We start from the raw sequence: 23,701 nt of genomic DNA, 5'->3' as shown, positions 1-23,701 counted from the left end.
GTGAAAGGGTTCTACATGCAAATAAAGACAAAGAAAATACAAAAAAAAACTACAAAAAAAAACGTTTTGAAACTCAGGAATTAAGATTTTGTCTGATTCCGAATTCTTGTTTTAGACATTTTGACTATATTTTTCTTTATTTTTAGACTAAATTCTCCATTGATAGATTTTTTGTAATGGTGAAATACTCAAATTCTAATGTAATGCAAAATATATTTCTTATAATACACTTCTTAGTGTAAAAATGTGGTGTTTTCATGGCCAAACGTAGTATTTAATGGGGAAATACTCTTTTTTTTAAATGGTGAAATACTCAAATTCTAGTGTAATGCAAAATATACTTCTTATAATACACTTCTTTGTTTAAAAATTTTAAGTTTTCATGGGGAAAACATAGTATTTAATCGGGAAATTATATTTTATTTAATGGTGAAATACTCAAATTCTACTGTATTACAAAATCTACTTCTTATAATACACTTCTTTGTATAAAAATTTAAAGTTTTAATGGGTAAACGTAGTATTTAATGGGGAAATACTCTTTTTTTATTGTGAAATATTAAAATTCTGGTGTTTGTATTGTAAAATATACTTCTTATAATACACTTCTTTGTGTAAAAGTGTAGTGTTTTCATGGCTAAACGTAGTATTTAATGGGGAAACACTCTTTTTTTTAATGGTGAAATACTCAAATTCTAGTGTAATGCAAAATATACTTCTAATAATACACTTGTCATTACTGCCACAAGTGGTGGAAAAGTGTATTACAACTGAGTACCACTGCGGCCCTGAGAAACCGATGTCTTTTTTGGGGTCCCATCAATGGGTCCCAGCCATTTCTACAGCATATCAGTTATATTTCACGTATATTACATTTTACAATGAACTAGTACTTATGTGGTTATTGCTACAAATTCGATTGTGAAAGGGTTCTACATGCAAAAAAAGACAAAGAAAATGCAAAAAAAAAAAAAAAAAATTGAGACTCAGGAATGAGGATTTTGTCTGATTCCGAATTCTCATTTGATTTTTGGGGCATATTTTTTAGGCTAAATCATCCGTTGACGGATTAAATTGAGTATAGTAAATTAAATGACTATTAAAATACTAAGTTGTTTGTTTAACCATAGAAACACTTGTTAGGTTTTGGGAAAAAAAATAATAGGAAGAAAATAACATTGTCATTTGTGTTTATTATTATTTTTTTATATAAGAATCAAATTTAAAAACATAGTTTTTTAAGCCATTTCAATGTAAACAGCTTTTCTCACCTGCAACTTGTTTTGAAAAAGTTTCATTATAATTTCTTTAAAAATAATACATTGCAAGAATTGGTTTGAATGGACAATGCTGTCAAAGTACCAGTAGATTAGCTATATTGAAGCTATTTTCTAGAGATGTCCGATAATATCGGACTGCCGATATTATCGGCCGATAAATGCTTTAAAATGTAATATCGGAAATTATCGGTATTGGTTTCAAAAAGTTACATTTATGAGTTCTTAAAATGCCGCTGTGTACACGGACGTAGGGAGAAGTACAGAGCGCCAATAAACCTTAAAGGCACTTCCTTTACGTGCCGGCCCAGTCACATAATGTCTACGGCTTTTCACACACACAAGTGAATGCAATCCATACTTGGTCAACAGCCATACAGGTCACACTGAGGGTGGACGTATAAACAACTGTTACAAATATGTGCCACACTGTGAACCCACACCAAACAAGAATGACAAACACATTTCGGGAGAACATCCGCACCGTAACACAACATAAACACAACAGAACAAGTACCCAGAACCCCTTGCAGCACTATGTCTTCCGGGACGCTACAATATACACCCCTCGCTACTCCCAGTCACGTGATCTGTGTCAGAGATCCCTTCCCCGTCAACAACAATGCTAAGTAAAATGCTCCAGGAAGCCACTAGGGGGGCTCGAAAGCCGCGGTTTGCTGACCCCCGGTTTAGTGGATACAATGAAGTTAATGTTTTTCCACTCAACTGGTACTTTAAATCCAGAATCGATTCTGAATCGTATCGAATCGTCACCCCAGGAATGGGAAGGTGCCCAAAGATTCACTCCCGTACTCAGGAATAATTCATGTGCGTTGAACTGTGTTGTTTTCCTGCAATTATATTCATAGTTGTAGTCATAAAACTAACTATTAAATGTAACCCCATGTTTAGTGCATTATTTTATTACGCGGTATATTAATAAAAAAGGCATTAGCCGTCCTGGTATTCGCATCCCGCTCGCCGAGGCGCCCTAATTAAAAGCAGGTGAACGCCAGCCGCATTATTATTCCTGCGGTGTGGCGCAACCAGTCAGTAACGTCGTAAACATCACCCTGTTTGCCGACAAGAAGATAAGACCACCTTCCATCTATTTATCCTCTAACACAGTACAGTGAAAATGTTCAACAGAAAGCCATCAAAGCCAAAAAAAATAAACTGCCGCTGCTAAGCTAACAAACACAACTGACGTTACATGTCACTTGGCAACAGGCACCGCCTTTTAAAGGCGCACACACGCACTCCGCTCTCATGAAACATCTCAACTGCATAGGCCAGATATTTGAAGATTTTTTTTTTTTTTTACAGTAATGCAATAATTAATTCCCTCAGTAATGAATTACATTTATTAAAGAATAATCCCATTTTTGATTTAATAACTTTTTTGGCAAAGTAACACATTTTTTAAATACATTTTTTACGCGGTATATTCATAAAAAAGGCATTAGCCGTCCTGGTATTCGCATCCCGCTCGCCGAGGCGCCCTAATTAAAAGCAGGTGAACGCCAGCCGCATTATTATTCCTGCGGCATGGCGCAACCAATCAGTAACGTCGTAAACATCACCCTGTTTGCCGACAAGAAGATAAGACCACCTTCTATCTATTTATCCTCTAACACAGTACAGTGAAAATATTCAACAGAAAGCCATCACAGCCAAAAAAACAAACAAAAAAAACTGCCGCTGCTAAGCTAACAAACACAACTGATGTTACATGTCACTTGGCAACAGGCACCGCCTTTTAAAGGCGCACACACACACTCCGCTCTCATGAAACATCTCAACTGCATAGGCCAGATATTTGAAGATGTATTTATTTTTTTACAGTAATGCAATAATTAATTCCCTTAATAATGAATTACATTTATTAAAGAATGATTACATTTTTGATTTAATAACTTTTTTGGCAAAGTAACACAATTTTTTAAATAACCATCAGAGCCAAAAAAAAAAAAAAACTGCCGCTGCTAAGCTAACAAACACAACTGCCGTTACATGTCACTTGGCAACAGGCACCGCCTTTTAAAGGCGCACACATGCACTCCGCTCTCATGAAACATCTCAACTGCATAGGCCAGATATTTGAAGATTTATTTATTTTTTTACAGTAATGCAATAATTAATTCCCTTAGTAATGAATTTGTTAAAGAATAATCCCATTTTTGATTTAATAACTTTTTTGGCAAAGTAACACATTTTTTAAATACATTTTTTATTGCTCATGCGCGGTATATTCATGAAAAAGGCATTAGCCGTCCTGGTATTCGCATCCCGCTCGCCGAGGCGCCCTAATTAAAAGCAGGTGAACGCCAGCCGCATTATTATTCCTGCGGCGTGGCGCAACCAGTCAGTAACGTCGTAAACATCACCCTGTTTGCCGACAAGAAGATAAGACCACCTTCTATCTATTTATTCTCTAACACAGTACAGTGAAAATATTCAACAGAAAGCCATCAGAGCCAAAAAAAAAAAACTGCCGCTGCTAAGCTAACAAACACAACTGACGTTACATGTCACTTGGCAACAGGCACCGCCTTTTAAAGGCGCACACACGCACTCCGCTCTCATGAAACATCTCAACTGCATAGGCCAGATATTTGAAGATGTATTATTTTTTTTACAGTAATGCAATAATTAATTCCCTTAGTAATGAATTTGTTAAAGAATAAGCCCATTTTTGATTTAATAACTTTTTTGGCAAAGTAACACATTTTTTAAATACATTTTTTATTGCTCATACGCGGTATATTCATAAAAAAGGCATTAGCCGTCCTGGTATTCGCATCCCGCTCGCCGAGGCGCCCTAATTAAAAGCAGGTGAACGCCAGCCGCATTATTATTCCTGCGGCGTGGCGCAACCAGTCAGTAACGTCGTAAACATCACCCTGTTTGCCGACAAGAAGATAAGACCACCTTCTATCTATTTATCCTCTAACACAGTACAGTGAAAATATTCAACAGAAAGCCATCAGAGCCAAAAAAACAAACAAAAACTGCCGCTGCTAAGCTAACAAACACAACTGACGTTACATGTCACTTGGCAACAGGCACCGCCTTTTAAAGGCGCACACACGCACTCCGCTCTCATGAAACATCTCAACTGCATAGGCCAGATATTTGAAGATGTATTATTTTTTTTACAGTAATGCAATAATTAATTCCCTTAGTAATGAATTTGTTAAAGAATAATCCCATTTTTGATTTAATAACTTTTTTGGCAAAGTAACACAATTTTTTAAATACATTTTTTATTGCTCATACGCGGTATATTCATGAAAAAGGCATTAGCCGTCCTGGTATTCGCATCCCGCTCGCCGAGGCGCCCTAATTAAAAGCAGGTGAACGCCAGCCGCATTATTATTCCTGCGGCGTGGCGCAACCAGTCAGTAACGTCGTAAACATCACCCTGTTTGCCGACAAGAAGATAAGACCACCTTCTATCTATTTATCCTCTAACACAGTACAGTGAAAATATTCAACAGAAAGCCATCAGAGCCAAAAAAACAAACAAAAAAACTGCCGCTGCTAAGCTAACAAACACAACTGACGTTACATGTCACTTGGCAACAGGCACCGCCTTTTAAAGGCGCACACACACACTCCGCTCTCATGAAACATCTCAACTGCATAGGCCAAATATTTGAAGATGTATTTTTTTTTTTACAGTAATGCAATAATTAATTCCCTTAGTAATGAATTTGTTAAAGAATAAGCCCATTTTTGATTTAATAACTTTTTTGGCAAAGTAACACATTTTTTAAATACATTTTTTATTGCTCATACACGGTATATTCATAAAAAAGGCATTAGCCGTCCTGGTATTCGCATCCCGCTCGCCGAGGCGCCCTAATTAAAAGCAGGTGAACGCCAGCCGCATTATTATTCCTGCGGCGTGGCGCAACCAGTCAGTAACGTCGTAAACATCACCCTGTTTGCCCACAAGAAGATAAGACCACCTTCTATCTATTTATTCTCTAACACAGTACAGTGAAAATATTCAACAGAAAGCCATCAGAGTAAAAAAAAAAAACTGCCGCTGCTAAGCTAACAAACACAACTGACGTTACATGTCACTTGGCAACAGGCACCGCCTTTTAAAGGCGCACACACACACTCCGCTCTCATGAAACATCTCAACTGCATAGGCCAGATATTTGAAGATTAATTTTTTTTTTTTTACAGTAATGCAATAATTAATTCCCTTAGTAATGAATTTGTTAAAGAATAATCTCATTTTTGATTTAATAACTTTTTTGGCAAAGTAACACAATTTTTTAAATACATTTTTCATTGCTCATACGCGGTATATTCATGAAAAAGGCATTAGCCGTCCTGGTATTCGCATCCCGCTCGCCGAGGCGCCCTAATTAAAAGCAGGTGAACGCCAGCCGCATTATTATTCCTGCGGCGTGGCGCAACCAGTCAGTAACGTCGTAAACATCACCCTGTTTGCCGACAATAAGATAAGACCACCTTCTATCTATTTATCCTCTAACACAGTACAGTCAAAATATTCAACAGAAAGCCATCAAAGCCAAAAAAAATAAACTGCCGCTGCTAAGCTAACAAACACAACTGACGTTACATGTCACTTGGCAACAGGCACCGCCTTTTAAAGGCGCACACACGCACTCCGCTCTCATGAAACATCTCAACTGCATAGGCCAAATATTTGAAGATGTTTTTTTTTTTTTACAGTAATGCAATAATTAATTCCCTTAGTAATGAATTTGTTAAAGAATAATCTCATTTTTGATTTAATAACTTTTTTGGCAAAGTAACACAATTTTTTAAATACATTTTTCATTGCTCATACGCGGTATATTCATGAAAAAGGCATTAGCCGTCCTGGTATTCGCATCCCGCTCGCCGAGGCGCCCTAATTAAAAGCAGGTGAACGCCAGCTGCATTATTATTCCTGCGGCGTGGCGCAACCAGTCAGTAACGTCGTAAACATCACCCTGTTTGCCGACAAGAAGATAAGACCACCTTCTATCTATTTATTCTCTAACACAGTACAGTGAAAATATTCAACAGAAAGCCATCAGAGCCAAAAAAAAAACTGCCACTGCTAAGCTAACAAACGCAACTGACGTTACATGTCACTTGGCAACAGGCACCGCCTTTTAAAGGCGCACACACGCACTCCGCTCTCATGAAACATCTCAACTGCATAGGACAGATATTTGAAGATGTATTTATTTTTTTACAGTAATGCAATAATTAATTCCCTTAGTAATGAATTTGTTAAAGAATAAGCCCTTTTTTGATTTAATAACTTTTTTGGCAAAGTAACACATTTTTTAAATACATTTTTTATTGCTCATACGCGGTATATTCATGAAAAAGGCATTAGCCGTCCTGGTATTCGCATCCCGCTCGCCGAGGCGCCCTAATTAAAAGCAGGTGAACGCCAGCCGCATTATTATTCCTGCGGCGTGGCGCAACCAGTCAGTAACGTCGTAAACATCACCCTGTTTGCCGACAAGAAGATAAGACCACCTTCTATCTATTTATTCTCTAACACAGTACAGTGAAAATATTCAACAGAAAGCCATCACAGCCAAAAAAACGAACAAAAAAACTGCCGCTGCTAAGCTAACAAACACAACTGACGTTACATGTCACTTGGCAACAGGCACCGCTTTTTAAAGGCGCACACACACACTCCGCTCTCATGAAACATCTCAACTGCATAGGCCAAATATTTGAAGATGTATTTTTTTTTTTACAGTAATGCAATAATTAATTCCCTTAATAATGAATTACATTTATTAAAGAATAATTAAATTTTTGATTTAATAACTTTTTTGGCAAAGTAACACAATTTTTTTAATACATTTTTCATTGCTCATACGCGGTATATTCATGAAAAAGGCATTAGCCGTCCTGGTATCCGCATCCCGCTCGCCGAGGCGCCCTAATTAAAAGCAGGTGAACGCCAGCCGCATTATTATTCCTGCGGCGTGGCGCGAGGCCGTCGGACTCGGTGATGGATTGTGATCTCCGCCGCGGCCGAGGCGCCGCGAAGAGGCGGCGTGTCTTACAGCAGGAGGCGCTGATAACTTCATGCAGACAAATAAAGAGTGTCACATTTATTGATTTTTTTTGTCGTCCCTTACCCGGCGAGACCCCCCCCCCCCCCCCCCCCCCCACACGTACACATCCCCCTCCTTCGCCCTCACAATAATGGGAAGGTGTTCAAAGAGAAGTGTGTCGCCTAAATGTGATCGGCATTGAAAGTGCTGGGCAAAAAAAAAAACCACACAAGAAAGCCTTGAAATAAGATAATATGCCGGGCAGAGCTGCCAGATTGTCTTTTAGCGGCGAGCTAGCGGCGGCACGTAACGAGAAAATGCAATTTATTCCCCGGCACGCCGCTGCTCGGACAGGCAGATAATGAAAGGCATAGGTCATTGATGGCGACTTTAAGCTGCGGCGTCAGAGTGAAATGCATTAATAAATAGCCACGTTACTGGACTGGAGAGTGCCACACCGTGCAGGTAGAACCCCCTCATCAAACACCAGGATGCAATTAGCCCGGGCTGCAGTCTGCCATGTCGGGATTTAAAGATGAGCTTTTCAAGACATTTGTCTGACGGACAGGAAGGAAAACAAACAACATGTTTTGCAGGTTTGGGTGCGATTCTCTTAATTTGCCGTGAGATTATATCCAGCGGACAGAGAGAGCTCATCTTTAAAAAATTGGAACACGCCAAAGAAGGTCCTGTCAAGGGATTCTTATTAAAGGTACAGTCGCAGTCAAACTTGTAAAGAACATAACGTCATTGCTGTGTTAAGTTTCCAATACTTTCTACAACTCATGACATGGACAAAGATAAGACCTTCTGGAGGAAAGTTCTGTGGTCAGATAAAATAAAAATTGAGCTGTTTGGCCACAATACCCAGCAATATGTTCGGAGGAGAAAAGGGGAGGCCTTTAGTCCCAGGAACACCATATCTACCATCAAGCATGGTGGTGGTAGTATTATGCTCCGGGCCTGTTTTGCTGCCAATGGAACTGGTGCTTTACAGAGAGTAAATGGGACAATGCAAAAAGGAGGATTACCTCCAAATTCTTCAGGACAAGCTAAAATCATCAGCCCGGAGGTTGGGTCTTGGGCGCAGTTGGGTGTTCCAACAGGACAACGACCTCAAACACACGTCAAAGGTGGTAAAGGAATGGCTAAATCAGGCTAGAATGAAGGTTTTAGAATGGCCTTCCCAAAGTCCTGACTTAAAACGTGTGGACAATGCTGAAGAAACAAGTCCATGTCAGAAAACCAACACATTTAGCTGAACTGCACCATTTTTGTCAAGAGGAGTGATCAAAAAGTCAACCAGAAGCTTGTGGATGGCTACCAAAAGTGCCTCATTGCAGTGAAACTTGCCAAGGGACATGTAAGCAAATATTAACATTGCTGTGTGTATACTTTTGACCCATCACATTTAGTAGACCCATAATAAATTCCTAAAAGAACCAAACTTCATGAATGTTTTTTTTTTTGTGACCAACAAGTATGTGCTCCAATCACTCTATCACAAAAAAATAAAGAGTTGTAGAAATGATTGGAAACTCAAGACAGCCATGACATGATGTTCTTTACAAGTGTATGTACACTTTTGATCGCGACTGTATGTCAACGTGTGAAAAAACAACACAGCAGATGTCGTTTATCGAGGTGCTAACTTTTCCTGTCGGGGGAACCTCGCTCCGTTTAGATTTCACCAGTTTGTTGCTAATGCCTGTCAAGAATGTGCTGTTACATCAACAATGTTATTACAAAACCCCAAAACCAGTGAAGTTGGCACGTTGTGTAAATGGTAAATACAAACAGAATACAATGATTTGCAAATCCTTTTCAACTTATATTCAATTAAATAGACTGCAAAGACAAGATATTTAACGTTCAAACTGGAAAACTTTATTTTTTGCAAATATTAGCTTATTTGGAATTTGATGCCTGCAACATGTTTCAAAAAAGCTGGCACAAGTGGCAAAAGAGACTGAGAAAGTTGCGGAATGCTCATCCAACACTTATTTGGAACATCCCACAGGTGAACAGGCTAATTGGGAACAGGTGGGTGCCATGGTTGGGTAAAAAAACAGCTTCCATGAAATGCTCAGTCATACACAAACAAGGATGGGGCGAGGGTCACAACTTTGTCAACAAATGCCCGTGAGCAAATTGTCGATCAGTTTAAGAACAACATTTCTCAACCAAGCAATTTAGTGATTTCACCATCTACGGTCCGTAATATCATCAAAAGATTCAGAGAGTCTGGAGAAATCACTGCACGTAAGCGATGATATTACGGACCTCGGATCCCTCAGGCGGTACTGCATCAAAAAGCGACATCGGTGTGTAAAGGATATCACCACTTGGGCTGAGGAACACTTCGGAAAACCACTGTCAGTAACTACAGTTGGTCGCTACATCTGTAAGTGCAAGTTAAAACTCAAAAATGCAAAGCGAAAGCCATTTATCAACAACACCCAGAAATGCTTCCGCCTTCGCTAGGCCCGTGCTCATTTAAGATGGACTGGTGCAAAGTGGAAAAGTGTTCTGTGGTCTGACAAATCCACATTTCAAATAGTTTTTGGAAACTGTGGACAGACAAAAGAGGAAAAGAACCATACGGATTGTTCTAAGCGCAAAGTTGAAAAGCCAGCATGTGTGATGGTATGGGAGTGTATTAGTGCCCAAGACATGGGTAACTTACACATCTGTGAAGGCGCCATTAATGCTGAAAGGTACATACAGGTTTTGGAGCAACATATGTTGCCATCCAAGCAACGTTGTCATGGACGCCCCTGCTTATTTCAGCAAGACAATGCCAAGCCACGTGTTACAACAGCGTGGCTTCACAGTAAAAGAGTGTGGGTACTAGACTGGCCTGCCTGTAGTCCAGACCTGTCTCCCATTGCAAATGTGTGGCGCATTATGAAGCCTAAAATAGCACAACAACTGTTGAACAACTTAAGCTGTACATCAAGCAAGAATGGGAAAGAATTCCATCTGAAAAGCTTCAAAAATGTGTCTCCTCAGTTCCCAAACATTTACTGAGTGTTGTTAAAAGGAAAGGCCATGCAACACAGTGGTAAAAATGCCCCTGTGCCAACTTTTTTGCAATGTGTTGCTGCCATTAAATTCTAAATGAATGATTATTTGCAAAAAAAAATAATGAAGTTTCTCAGTTGGAACATTAAATATCTTGTCTTTGTCGTCTATTCAATTGAATATAAGTTGAAAAGGATTTGCAAATCATTGTATTGTGTTTTTATTTAAGAATTACACAACATGCCAACTTCACTGGTTTTGGGTTTTTGGGTTTTGTTATTAATTATGTTATTAAATTTGGACATGATTCTCCTAATTTTGTGTGTAATTGTTGACCAAAGCAAGTGAGAGGAAGCTCAGAGCTAATCTCCTTCCAAATTGAAATAACTGCAAGTATGTCAACGTGTGAAAACAACCTGTCATTTCCAGCTGAGGGAGCCTCACTCCATTTCAGTTTATATGAAAACAATCCCCAATATTAATATTCAGCTCCCAGTAAAGAAAATAAGCCCCAATTTCCTGACTTTGCAGCGGAACTATAACCTTTTTCTCCCGCCCTCCTGCAGCCGGGGACCACCCGTACGAGTGCGAGTTCTGCGGGAGCTGCTTCCGCGACGAGAGCACGCTGAAGGGCCACAAGCGCATCCACACCGGCGAGAAGCCCTACGAATGTAACGGCTGCGGCAAGAAGTTTAGCCTCAAGCACCAGCTGGAGACCCACTACCGCGTGCACACAGGTAGGAGTTCTCATTTACCCGCGCGGGGATCATGTCTCACTTCATTAGGGACACCTGCACAATGGAACTCTATCTAAAAAGTACAAAGACACTTATTTTCAATTAAAGAGTTACTTATTTAACAATGTGTTTATTGTTCCTAATACTTTGCTTATTATTGCGTAATACTGTATAATTATTACAATTAAAATAGTTAATTGTATCATTAAAAAGTACTACAACAACAAAAATAAAAATAAAAAATGGTGTTATTTATATAACAATAGTAATATTTATTGTGTATTATTTTTTTAAGAAATATAAATGCACAAATACATATATAAATGTATTTTTAATGATAAATAAATGATAAATGGGTTATACTTGTATAGCGCTTTTCTACCTTCACAGTATTTCTACTTTGACAGTATTTCCACATTCACCCATTCACACACTGATGGCGGGAGCTGCCATGCAAGGCGCTAACCAGCAGCCATCAGGAGCAAGGGTGAAGTGTGTCTTGCCCAAGGACACAACGGACATGACTAGGATGGTAGAAGGTGGGAATTGAACCCCAGTAACCAGCAACCCTCCGATTGCTGGCACAGCTACTCTACCAACTTCGCCACGCCGTCCCCATGAATAAATAATAATATAAATAATAATAAATAATAAAAGTAAATAATAATAATAATAACAATAATAATAATAATAAATAAATAAATAAATAATAAATAAATAATAAATTAATTAATGTAATTGTTAATAAAAAAAAGACTACTAATAATAATAGTGATGATATTTTATCATATATAAATACATAATTAAATATTGTATTGAATATAAATTAGGGAAACTGTAGAAAAAATAATATGCATCTTTACCCAGTTTTGCACCAAAGTTTGACAAAACTATACAAAACGTGTTTACTACTTTTCGCACCATCCTGCTCGCTATCAAACAAACAAATGGCACTGATAGAAAATGAACTATAGTTATTTGTTACTTTACCGGAAAAGTAATTGAATTACAAATGGAATTATTCTTTAATAAATGTAAATCATTACTAAGAGAATGTATTATTGCATTACTTAAAAAAAAACATTTAAAAAAAAATTAATATCTGGCATATCCAGTTGAGATGTTTCATGAGAGCAGAGTGTGCCTGTCGCTAATTGACGTGTGGCGTCAGCGCCCAGAAAGAGCAGCATTAGCTCAGCCGTGTTTATTATCTTAGACTCGCAGTTTGCGGACAGTGACGGCAGCCCTGTTAAATCTTGTCACTGGATTGTGTTAGCGCTCGTTAATAAAGAGATTAAATATGCTTCCGTGGAGAGGGACAAGCGGTAGAAAATGGATGGATGGATGGCTGGAGTCTCCTTGTCCACAAACGGGGTATTGCAGGATTGCGAGCTTGACACTTAAATCATTGATTTCTTGTTCATTATTCCCTCGTAGTAGTGGTGTGTACGTGTGTTGTTTGCTGTGTGATGTTGCCTCCTTCAATTTGATATCAAGTTGATGTTAGTGTGGTGCTGCTTGTTGCTTTGATTAGTAAAAAGTTACTTCCTGTATTGAACTTGCTGTGCTTCCGACGTTCTCCCGTTGACGTACAACCACATCAAAGTAGTGTTACACATGACATCAAACCAATCAGTAACGGCGTAACGAAATATCGTTTTACTCATAAAAGCAACAAGCAGCACCACAATAACATGAACTTGATATTTAATAGAAGGAGGCAACATCACACAGCAAACAACGTGTGGGCTAAGTACACACACACACACACACACATGCACACTTTCGTGGGAACAAATCAATGAGTGAAGTGACAAGCTTGCAATCCTAATATTACCCTGTTTGCGGACAAGATGATAAGACAGCCATCAAAGCACATTCTATATCTGTATTCACTAACACAGGACAGTGAAAAAATTCAACAAAATGCCATCAGAGACAAAAAAAAACACAAAAAAGCTGCCGCTGCTTAGCTAACAAACACAACTGAGCTAATGCTAGGCGCTGACGTTACATGTCACTTGGCAACAGGCACCGCCATTTAAAGGTGCACACACCCACACTCTGCTCTCATGAAACATCTCAACTGCATATATATATTTGAATTTTTTTTTTAAGTACTGCAATTACTATTAAAGAATAATTCAATTTGCAATTGAATTACTTTTTTGGCAAAGTAACAAATAAATATAGTTAATTTTGTTTTTAAAAGTAATTGTCCAAACACTGCATCCCACAGAGAGGTATTGATAATGATAAATGTTATCAGTGCCATTTGTTCGTGTGATAGTAAACAAGTTTTGTATAATTTTGGTGCAAAACTGGGTAAAGATGCATATTATTTTCCCACAGTTTCCTTAATTTATAGTCAACAAAAAACATTTTTATAGCAATATTTATTTATGTATTTATATTATAAAATATATCACACTCTGCTCTCATGAAACATCTTAACTACATACCGGTATGCCAGATATTTCAAGTATTTTTTTTTTTATTTTTTTAAAGTAATGCAATAATAATTTCCCTTAGTAATGACATGTGTGATAGCGAGCAGGATGGCGCGAAAAGTAGTAAACAAGTTTTGTGTAATTTTGGTGCAAAACTGGGTAAAGATGCATATTATTTTCCCACAGTTTCCTTAATTTATATTCAACAAAAATATTTTTTATAGCAATATTTATTTATGTATTTATATTATAAAATATATCACACTCTGCTGTCATGAAACATCTTAACTGCATATGCCAGATATTTGATTATTTTTTTTTTCTTTATTTTTAAAGTAATGCAATAATAAAATCCCTTAGTAATGACATGTGTGATCGTAAGCAGGATGGTGCGAAAAGTAGTAAACAAGTTTTGTGTCATTTTGGTGCAAAACTGGGTAAAGATGCATATTTTCCCACAGTTTCATTAATTTATATTCAACAAAAATCGTTTTTATAGCAATATTTATTTATGTATTTATACTATAAAATATATCACACTCTGCTCTCATGAAACATCTTAACTGCATATGCCAGATATTAGATTTATTTTTTTTTCTTTATTTTTAAAGTAATGCAATAATAACTTCCCTTAGTAATGACATGTGTGACAGCGAGCAGGATGGTGCGAAAAGTAGTAAACAAGTTTTGTGTAATTTTGGTGCAAAACTGTGTAAAGATGTATATTATTTTCCCACGGTTTTCTTAATTTATAGTCAACAAAAAACATTTTTATAGCAATATTTATTTATGTATTTATATTATAAAATATATCACACTCTGCTCTCATGAAACATCTTAACTGCATCTGCCAGATTATAGATTTTTTTTTCTTTTTTTTTTTAAAGTAATGCAATAATAACTTCCCTTAGTAATGACATGTGTGATAGCGAGCAGGATGGTGCGAAAAGTAGTAAACAAGTTTTGTGTAATTTTGGTGCAAAACTGGGTAAAGATGCATATTATTTTCCCACGGTTTCCTTAATTTATATTCAACAAAAATCTTTTTATAGCAATATTTATTTATGTATTTATATTATAAAATATATCACACTCTGCTCTCATGAAACATCTTAACTGCATATGCCAGATATTTTTATTTTTTTATTTTTTTTTAAATATTGCAATAATAACTTCCCTTAGTAATGACATGTGTGATAGCGAGCAGGATGGTGCGAAAAGTAGTAAACAAGTTTTGTATAATTTTGGTGCAAAACTGGGTAAAGATGCATATTATTTTCCCACAGTTTCCTTAATTTATATTCAACAAAAAACATTTTTATAGCAATATTTATTTATGTATTTATGTTATAAAATATATCACACTCTGCTCTCATGAAACATCTTAACTGCATATGCCAGATTTTTTTTTTTTTTTTTTTTTTTTTTTTTAAAGTAATGCAATAATAACTTCCCTTAGTAATGACATGTGTGATAGCAAGCAGGATGGTGCGAAAAGTAGTAAACAAGTTTTGTGTAATTTTGGTGCAAAACTGGGTAAAGATGCATATTATTTTTCTACAGTTTCCTTAATTCATATTCAATAAAAAGTTTTATAGCAATGTTTATTTGTTTTTATTTATGTATTTATATTATAAAATATCATCACACTCTGCTCTCATGAAACGCCTCTCAATTGCATATGCCAGATATTTGATCTTTTTTATATTTATTTTAGTTTTAAGTGCAATAACACATTATTATTACTTTCCTTTGTAATTAAATAAAAAATAATTCAATCACTTTCCTTTAAAAAATGTATTGTCTTTTATTGTCGTCGTGCAAGCCGGTCTAAAAAATCTCAAATACCAGCGAGGAATCAATAAAAAAATGAGTACAAGACAAACATGGTCATTGTAAACAATCGCAGCGGGCCCGGTGGTGTACGTGGTGGTGCTCTACACCCCGTGCATTGTCTTTGTGAAGGCCAAGTTCTCTGGTATTGGATGCTAATAGAAGGTGCAGGTGTGGCTAATGTTGTGTGTAAATGAGCTGCTTTTTTTTTTTTTTTCCTCCGACTGCATTCATTAGGAACAGGAACACATTGTTGCAGCATATGGAGCGGTGGAGGGTCCGCGCGCGCGCACACACACGCACGCACACACACACACCCACCCATACACGCTCACACACACACACACAGCAGATGCATATCTCTGTTGCCGCGCTACAGTAAATGAATGTCTCCAAAGACTGCCTATTGATCCCAGTATATTTAGAGCCCCATAAAGATGTTGACACAGTGATAAGCTGGCGGCCCCCAAGAAGACGGAGCGAGAAGCCCACCAGGATGGCGCGGGGCGGCCGCGGCTTTATGCTTTTCCTCGCCATTTCCTCTCTAATTCACACGGCACGGCTCCCATCTCCCTTTCAATAAGGCAGCTGTTAAGCCACACTATCAAGGCAGCCCGTCCAATAATTGGCTCCCGCCAACGCCCCCCATCCACATCCAGGGGATGGGTTGGTGGTGGGGGGTTGGGGGGGGGTTCGCGTTAAGCCGTAAGAGCGACGGCAGATAACGAGAGCAAGTGACAAGCTCGCCGTCAAAAGGCCACCTCACATAAAAGAGAGCAGCTTGATGGATCATTGGATCATTGACGCCCCCCCTCCCCCTTTTGTACGGACCACTGCCAATGGCGGATCAATACCTGTGCCGGAGACACGGGGGTGCATTTGCAATTCATTATTGGCCGCTTACGCGCGGCCACCTTGTTTACAGTCTGGTTATCAATATCAACAGCTGTCTGCGTTTATTGGCTGCAGGGCGGGGTCAAGGTCAAACTGGGGGAGGGCGACGCCGCCTGATGGCTTCCGACAGCCCGTCTCAAATGCCACCGGCAAAAGGTCGCCATTTACATGTCTGACTTACGCCGGAGTGCGCGGATCGTTAGCGAGGTTAGCGCGGCGGCCGTTGTTGATTTTAAACGTGTTCTGCTCTTTGATGTATGATTTTGACAACATGGGTCCGCCTCCTGGTTGATCGATGAATGACTTGGACTAGACACCGGATCATTTTCACCGATGGCCGCGTTCAGAAAAATAACGCGGGTGGCATACTTAGGTACTTGTGATTTTTTAGTTTGTTATTTTTAATACATTTGCAAAAATATCACAAAAAAATAAATAAATACAAAATTTAATTGAATTAGTAAATAAAATTCAAATTGAAAAAAATCACATTGTCATCATTGGGTATTGTGTGTAGAATTTTGAGGACACAATTGGATTTAATACATTTTGGATTAAGGCTGTAACTAGGGCTGCAACTAATAACTCATTTGATAATCGATTAATCTGTCGATTATTACTTCGATTAATCGATTGATAATCGCTTAATCTGTCGATTATTACTTCGGGTGATCGATTAATCTGTCGATTATTGCTTCGGTTGATAATCGGATAAAAGCGACAAACTACATTTCTATCCTTTCCAGTATTTTATTGGAAAAAAACAGCATACTGGCACCATACTTATTTTGATTATTGTTTCTCAGCTGTTTGTAAATGTTGCAGTTTATAAATAAAGGTTTATAAAAAAAATAAAAAATAAATAAAAAAAGTAGCCTCTGCTCATGCGCATAGCATAGATACAACGAATCGATGACTAAATTAATCGCCAACTATTTTTATAATTGATTTATTCGATTAGTTGTTTCAGCCCTAGCTGTAACATAACAAAATGTTTCCAGATGCGGCAGTTTACTGCTCAGTGGAAACATTGTACAACCTTTCATCGGTTGGCCATTGCAGTTTTTGTGCCTGTTTTTCCCAACTATTTATTAGGGATGTTAAAAAAATTATTAATTCTTATTTTCGGAATAATCGCCTTTATTATTTGTAAGAATTTTTTTTTAAACAAATTTTTTTTATTTTTTTTATACAAGTTTTTTATTTTTTTTATTATTTTCAATTTGTCCTGTCCAGCCACTCAGGCAAATCATATTGTTGATGTAGACCAGGGGTGTCAAAGTCAAGGCCCCAATGAATTATCTGTGGCCCCCGGGATGATATTTGATTAGTATTAGAACCGGCCCGCAGGCCACAGCCGCCTGCTGCTCTTTTGTATGCACCAATACTCCATCAGTGTTGGCGCTAGGAACCCCATCAAGTCATAAAAACTGGGGTCCCACAGTAAATTGTTGGGGTCCCACTTTTTTGTAAGCGTTTTGAAAACAAATGCTAAATGTTTGCATTATCCTGTTGTATCTCACATTCTATATTGTGTTTTGGAAAAAGGTTGTCATAAACGTTACTTAATTCATTTTTAAAAATAATACAAAAGAAAACACATTTTTATGCACATGTAAATGTATTCAGTTATAAACATGCATTCACTTTCTTCTTTCCTTCATGGATCTAAACTTTACCGCTGCCGGTATTTTTTTCTATATTTTTACTGTAATATTTTCAGAATGTGTTTGTTCTATTTTTGGCCAAAGTAAGACAAAGAAAACAATCTGAAGTTGTCTTTATTTTGTAGTTTTAGTGCACATATTTTCCTCCATGCGGCCCCTGAGCTAAAATGAGTTTGACCCCCCCTGATGTAGATGATCTATAGCTGCTGTACAGTAAACAAAACTGGGTAAAGATGCATATTATTTTTCTACAGTTTCCTTAATTTATATTCAATAAAAAACTTTTTATGGCAATATTTATTCATGTATTTATACACTATATTGCCAAAAGTATTTGGCCACCTGCCTTTACTCACATATGAACTTGAAGTGCCATCCCATGGAATTGTCCAAAATGTTTTGGTATCCTGGAGCATTCAAAGTTCCGTTCACTGGAACTAAGGGGCCAAGCCCAACTCCTGGAAAAACAACCCCACACCATAATTCCTCCTCCACTAAATTTCACACTCGGCACAATGCAGTCCGAAATGTAGCGTTCTCCTGGCAACCTCCAAATCCAGACTGGTCCATCAGATTGCCAGATGGAAAAGCGTGATTCATCAGTCCAGAGAAGGCGTCTCCACTGCTCTAGAGTCCAGTGGCAACATGCTTTACACCACTGCATCCCACGCTTTGCATTGGACTTGGTCATGTATGGCTTAGATGCGGCTGATCGGCCATGGAAACCCATTCCATGAAGCTCTCTGCGTACTGTAAGTGGGCTAATTGGAAGGTCACGTGACGTTCGGAGCTCTGTAGCAACTGACAGTCTTTGCACTATGCGCTTCAGCATCCGCTGACCGTCTGTCAGTTTACGTGGCCTACCACTTGGTGGCTGAGTTGCTGTTGTTCCCAAACTCTTCACGTTTCTTACAATAAAGTTGACTTTGGAATATTTAGGAGCGAGGAAATTTCACGACTGGATTTGTTGCATCTTATGACTGTTCCACGCTGGAAATCACTGAGAGCGGCCCGTTCTTTCACAAATGTTTGTAGAAACAGTCTCCATGCCTAAGTGCATACACTTGGGTAAAACGGAATCCATCCGGTTTGGGTCCCACATCAACCTTAAGAAAGTCAATGATTTCACCATAAAAGTGGGTGACATTGTTATCACCAGGAAAGATGAGGTCACCTACCTAGGTTCCATTCTAGAGGCTAATCTTTCCTGTGATAAAATGGCAACCAAGGTAATCAAAAAGGTCAACCAACGAACGAGATTTTTCTACACAATCTCCTCTCTGGTCAACAAAAGCACCATGAGGATTCTAGCGGGAACTCTCATTCAACCCTTTTTCGATTACGCATGCACCTCCTGGTACCCTAGCACCACCAAAACCCTCAAATCTAAACTCTAAACATCCCAGAACAAGCTAGTCAGATTACTTCTAGACCTCCACCCCAGATCACACCTCACTCCTACCCACTTCTCCAAAGTGGGCTGGCTCAAGGTGGAGGACAGAGTTAAACAACTTGCACTGAGCCTCGTCTATAAAATCCGCTACACCTCCCTGATACCGAAGTACATGTCAAACTACTTCCTTAATGACCGCCATAACCACAACACCAGGGGGAGCTCCACTAACCACGTTAAACCCACATTCCGAACTAACAAAGGTCTTAACTCATTCTCTTTCTATGCCACATCAATGTGGAATGCACTCCCAACAGGTATAAAAGAAAGGGCATCTCTATCCTCCTTCAAAACCGCAATAAAAGTACACCTCCAGGCAACTTCAACCCTAAACTAACACCCTCCCCGGATTGTTAATAATCAAATGTTTTTCTTATGCTTTCTGATCTCTCTCTCTATGTCCACTAATTGCTGAACATATCCTACCAAGTCAGACCTACACTGTTTCAATGTCCATTTCTCTGATGATGCAATTGTTGATGCTGATTGTTGATGACAGAAGTGTTGATACCAACCAAACCTAACCCCCCTCCATATCCCACACCCCGGATTGTAAATAATTCAATGTATATACTCTGATGATTATCTTGTGTGATGACTGTATTATGATGATAGTATATATCTGTATCATGAATCAATTTAAGTGGACCCCGACTTAAACAAGTTGAAAAACGTATTCGGGTGTTACCGTTTAGTGGTCAATTGTACGGAATATGTACTTCACTGTGCAATCTACTAGTAAAAGTTTCAATCAATCAATCAATGCTTGATTTTATACACCGGGCCAAGTGATTAGGACAGCTGGTTCTCATCATTTGGATGGGTGGCCAAATACTTTTAGCAATATAGTGTATGATAAAATATCATCACACTCTGCTCTCATGAAACGTCTCTCAATGGCATATGCCAGATATTTTACCTTTTTTCTTTTTTTAAGTGCAATAACACCTTGTTACTTTTCCTTTGTAAATAATGATGTTTGCAAGACAATTACTTTTTGGTAAAGTCACATGTATCCAGCATTATTTTTTAAGTAATTTTTCGTTTCCTTTTAAGTAATATCGAAATTGATCAGAGCTGTTTATCTATTTTATGGAGCAACGTAGTTAATCGTAGAACTGGCACCCAGTGTTATTGAAAAGTATAGATTTTTGAATTGGGAATAATTTTGAATCGAGAATTGGTTCAGAATCGGATCGTGTGGTGTGGTGTGGTGTGGTGCCCCGAAGATTCACAGCCCTGGTGTTTATACCGCTGTTCCACATGCTTATTAACATGTCCCCTTGTGCGCTGCTCACGCTAACGGCTGTCTTCCACGTGGCTCCCCAGGTGAGAAGCCATTCGAGTGCAAGCTGTGCCACCAGCGATCCAGGGACTACTCGGCCATGATCAAGCACCTGCGCACCCACAACGGCGCCTCGCCCTACCAATGCACCATCTGCCTGGAGTACTGCCCCAGCCTGTCGGCCATGCAGAAGCACATGAAGGGCCACAAGCCCGAAGACGTCCCCCCTGACTGGCGCATAGAGAAGACCTACCTGTACCTCTGCTACGTCTGAGAGGGGCTTTGGAGAAGAGAGGTGGCGGAGTGGGCTTGGATGGGGAGGTTGGAGGAGGAGAATGTATCGAAGGCTGCGTTGACGACGTGGAAGCGTCCAAAGACTTGTCTTGCGAAAGAGGCAAACGACGACTAAAAGGAAGGTTGGTCAGGGAGACGCGTCCGCCGTGTAGTTCGGAATCATCGGGTCATTGCCCCACCTTGTGTTGTTACTGTGTTATTATTTCAGGTTGGCAGGGAGGCGTTGCTGCTAGCAGTGTCGGCAGATTCTCAAGGGCTATCTGAACCGCCAGCAAACTGGTCGTAGATTCCTTCGTCGTCGTCGTCGTCCGCTTCCATTACCCGTCACATAAAAAAATTAAAAAAAGATGTGAATCTTACGAAGTTCATCACAGTGATGGACCGCTTTGTGTTTGTCGTAGTTGCAGTCGGCAACTAAGAACGTCTCTCGGCAGAGGCCGGGTGATTTTGAGTTGTGTACTTTCTATGATAGACGCTATGAATTTAGAGAAAATCTCGGAAAATACCGCAAAAAAAAAAAAAATGCTATCGTATATTCTGAGCCCCTCCACAAAAGTTTTGTGGTAATCTCTTAAAATGTTTTGTTGTTCATCCTGCTTAAAAAGTGTTCATGCATTATTCACTGAAAAGCTTAAGGAAAATGTCAAAAAGTGCCCTTACGACAACAACCCCCGGATGCGCTCCCTTGCGCGTATCCGCACCGAAATTTAATTTGTTCTTCCTCGACCTATGTCCTACCTTTATGCAAAGTTTTGTCGTACTCAGTCGAGTCGTTTTTGTGTAGTCGGCAAAAAAGAAAACTGAGTCACCCTCAAAAAAAAACGGACGTTTTGAATTGTGGCAGTTCCTGTTCTGTTCGTGTTCAAACAAAACCCCAATTTCCTGTGCGTCGGTAACTGGAACGTCACTCCGTAGAGAGCAATTATACATTTTGATACACAACCCTTCTTTTTACTTACGTCTAAATTTCATGCATTAGTTAGTTTAAGAAGGAAAATGTGTAAAAGTGCCCTTACAATAAGAATCCAATGTAGTCATTCCGTATCTGCACCAAAATTCAATTGAGTCTTCCTTAATTTATGTTCCACCTTTATGCCAAGTTTGGTCGAAATCGCTGAAGTCGTTTTTGCGTAGCGCGTACAAGCAGATCCAAGTTCCTGTTCCTGTTAAAAACGTAAGCACAAACTTCTTGTCACTCCAACCGACTGCGGACTTCCACCAAGGCAGATTTGAACTCCTTCAATCATATCCATACCAAATTTGAGTTTGTTCTTCCTTGACCCGTGTTCCACCTTTATGCCAAGTTTTGTCATACTCAGTCAAGTCGTTTTTGTGTAGTCGGCAAAAAAGAAAACTGAGTCACCCTCAAAAAAACGTACGTTTTGAATTGTGGCCGTTTCTGTTCTGTTCGTGTATAAACAAAACCCCAATTTCCTGTGCGTCGATAACTAGAACGTCACTCCGTAGAGAGCAATTATACATTTTGATACACAACCCTTCTTTTTACTTACGTCTAAATGTCATGCATTAGTTAGTTTAAGAAGGAAAATGTGTAAAAGTGCCCTTACAATAAGAATCCAATGTAGTCATTCCGTATCTGCACCAAAATTCAATTGAGTCTTCCTTAATTTATGTTCCACCTTTATGCCAAGTTTCGTCGAAATCGCTGAAGTCGTTTTTGCGTAGCGCTTACAAACAGATCCAAGTTCCTGTTCCTGTTAAAAACATAAGCACAAACTTCTTGTCACTCCAACCGACTGCGGACTTCCACCAAGGCCGATTTGAACTGCTTCAATCATATCCGTACCAAATTTGAGTTTGTTCTTCCTTGACCCGTGTTCCACCTTTATGCCAAGTTTTGTCATACTCAGTCAAGTCGTTTTTGTGTAGTCGGCAAAAAAGAAAACTGAGTCACCCTCAAAAAAAAACGGACGTTTGAATTGTGGCAGTTCCTGTTCTGTTCGTGTTCAAACAAAACCCCAATTTCCTGTGCGTCGGTAACTAGAACGTCACTCCGTAGAGAGCAATTATACATTTTGATACACAACCCTTATTTTTAATTACGTCTAAATTTCATGCATTAGTTGTTTAAGAAGGAAAATGTGTAAAAGTGCCCTTACAATAAGAATCCAATGTAGTCATTCCGTATCTGCACCAAAATTCAATTGAGTCTTCCTTAATTTATGTTCCACCTTTATGCCAAGTTTTGTCGAAATCGCTGAAGTCGTTTTTGCGTAGCGCGTACAAGCAGATCCAAGTTCCTGTTCCTGTTAAAAACATAAGCACAAACTTCTTGTCACTCCAACCGACTGCGGACTTCCACCAAGGCCGATTTGAACTCCTTCAATCATATCCGTACCAAATTTGAGTTTGTTCTTCCTTGACCCGTGTTCCACCTTTATGCCAAGTTTTGTCATACTCAGTCAAGTCGTTTTTGTGTAGTCGGCAAAAAAGAAAACTGAGTCACCCTCAAAAAAAAACGGACGTTTGAATTGTGGCAGTTCCTGTTCTGTTCGTGTTCAAACAAAACCCCAATTTCCTGTGCGTCGGTAACTAGAACGTCACTCCGTAGAGAGCAATTATACATTTTGATACACAACCCTTATTTTTAATTACGTCTAAATTTCATGCATTAGTTGTTTAAGAAGGAAAATGTGTAAAAGTGCCCTTACAATAAGAAGATCCAAGTTCCTGTTCCTGTTAAAAACATAAGCACAAACTTCTTGTCACT

General features: G+C 38.8%; 1 protein-coding gene across 2 annotated transcripts in view; it reads left to right on the top strand.

Moving 5' to 3' along the window:
* The window catches only part of zbtb16a (zinc finger and BTB domain containing 16a), a 402,353-nt gene extending 379,117 nt beyond the window's left edge, over positions 1-23,236 (top strand). For both annotated transcript variants that reach the window (XM_062049025.1, XM_062049026.1), the window contains 2 exons: positions 10,924-11,094; positions 20,721-23,236. In XM_062049025.1, coding sequence (XP_061905009.1) covers positions 10,924-11,094; positions 20,721-20,950 — 401 coding nt within the window. In that variant the 3' untranslated portion in view covers positions 20,951-23,236. The remainder of the gene's footprint in view (positions 1-10,923; positions 11,095-20,720) is intronic.
* Positions 23,237-23,701: the final 465 nt, after the last annotated feature.

This window comes from Entelurus aequoreus, linkage group LG05 (genome assembly GCF_033978785.1).
Source record: "Entelurus aequoreus isolate RoL-2023_Sb linkage group LG05, RoL_Eaeq_v1.1, whole genome shotgun sequence".
Lineage (NCBI taxonomy): Eukaryota > Metazoa > Chordata > Actinopteri > Syngnathiformes > Syngnathidae > Entelurus > Entelurus aequoreus.
The sequence above is the reverse complement of the archived record's forward strand: the minus strand, read 5'-3'. Positions and strand labels throughout refer to the sequence as shown.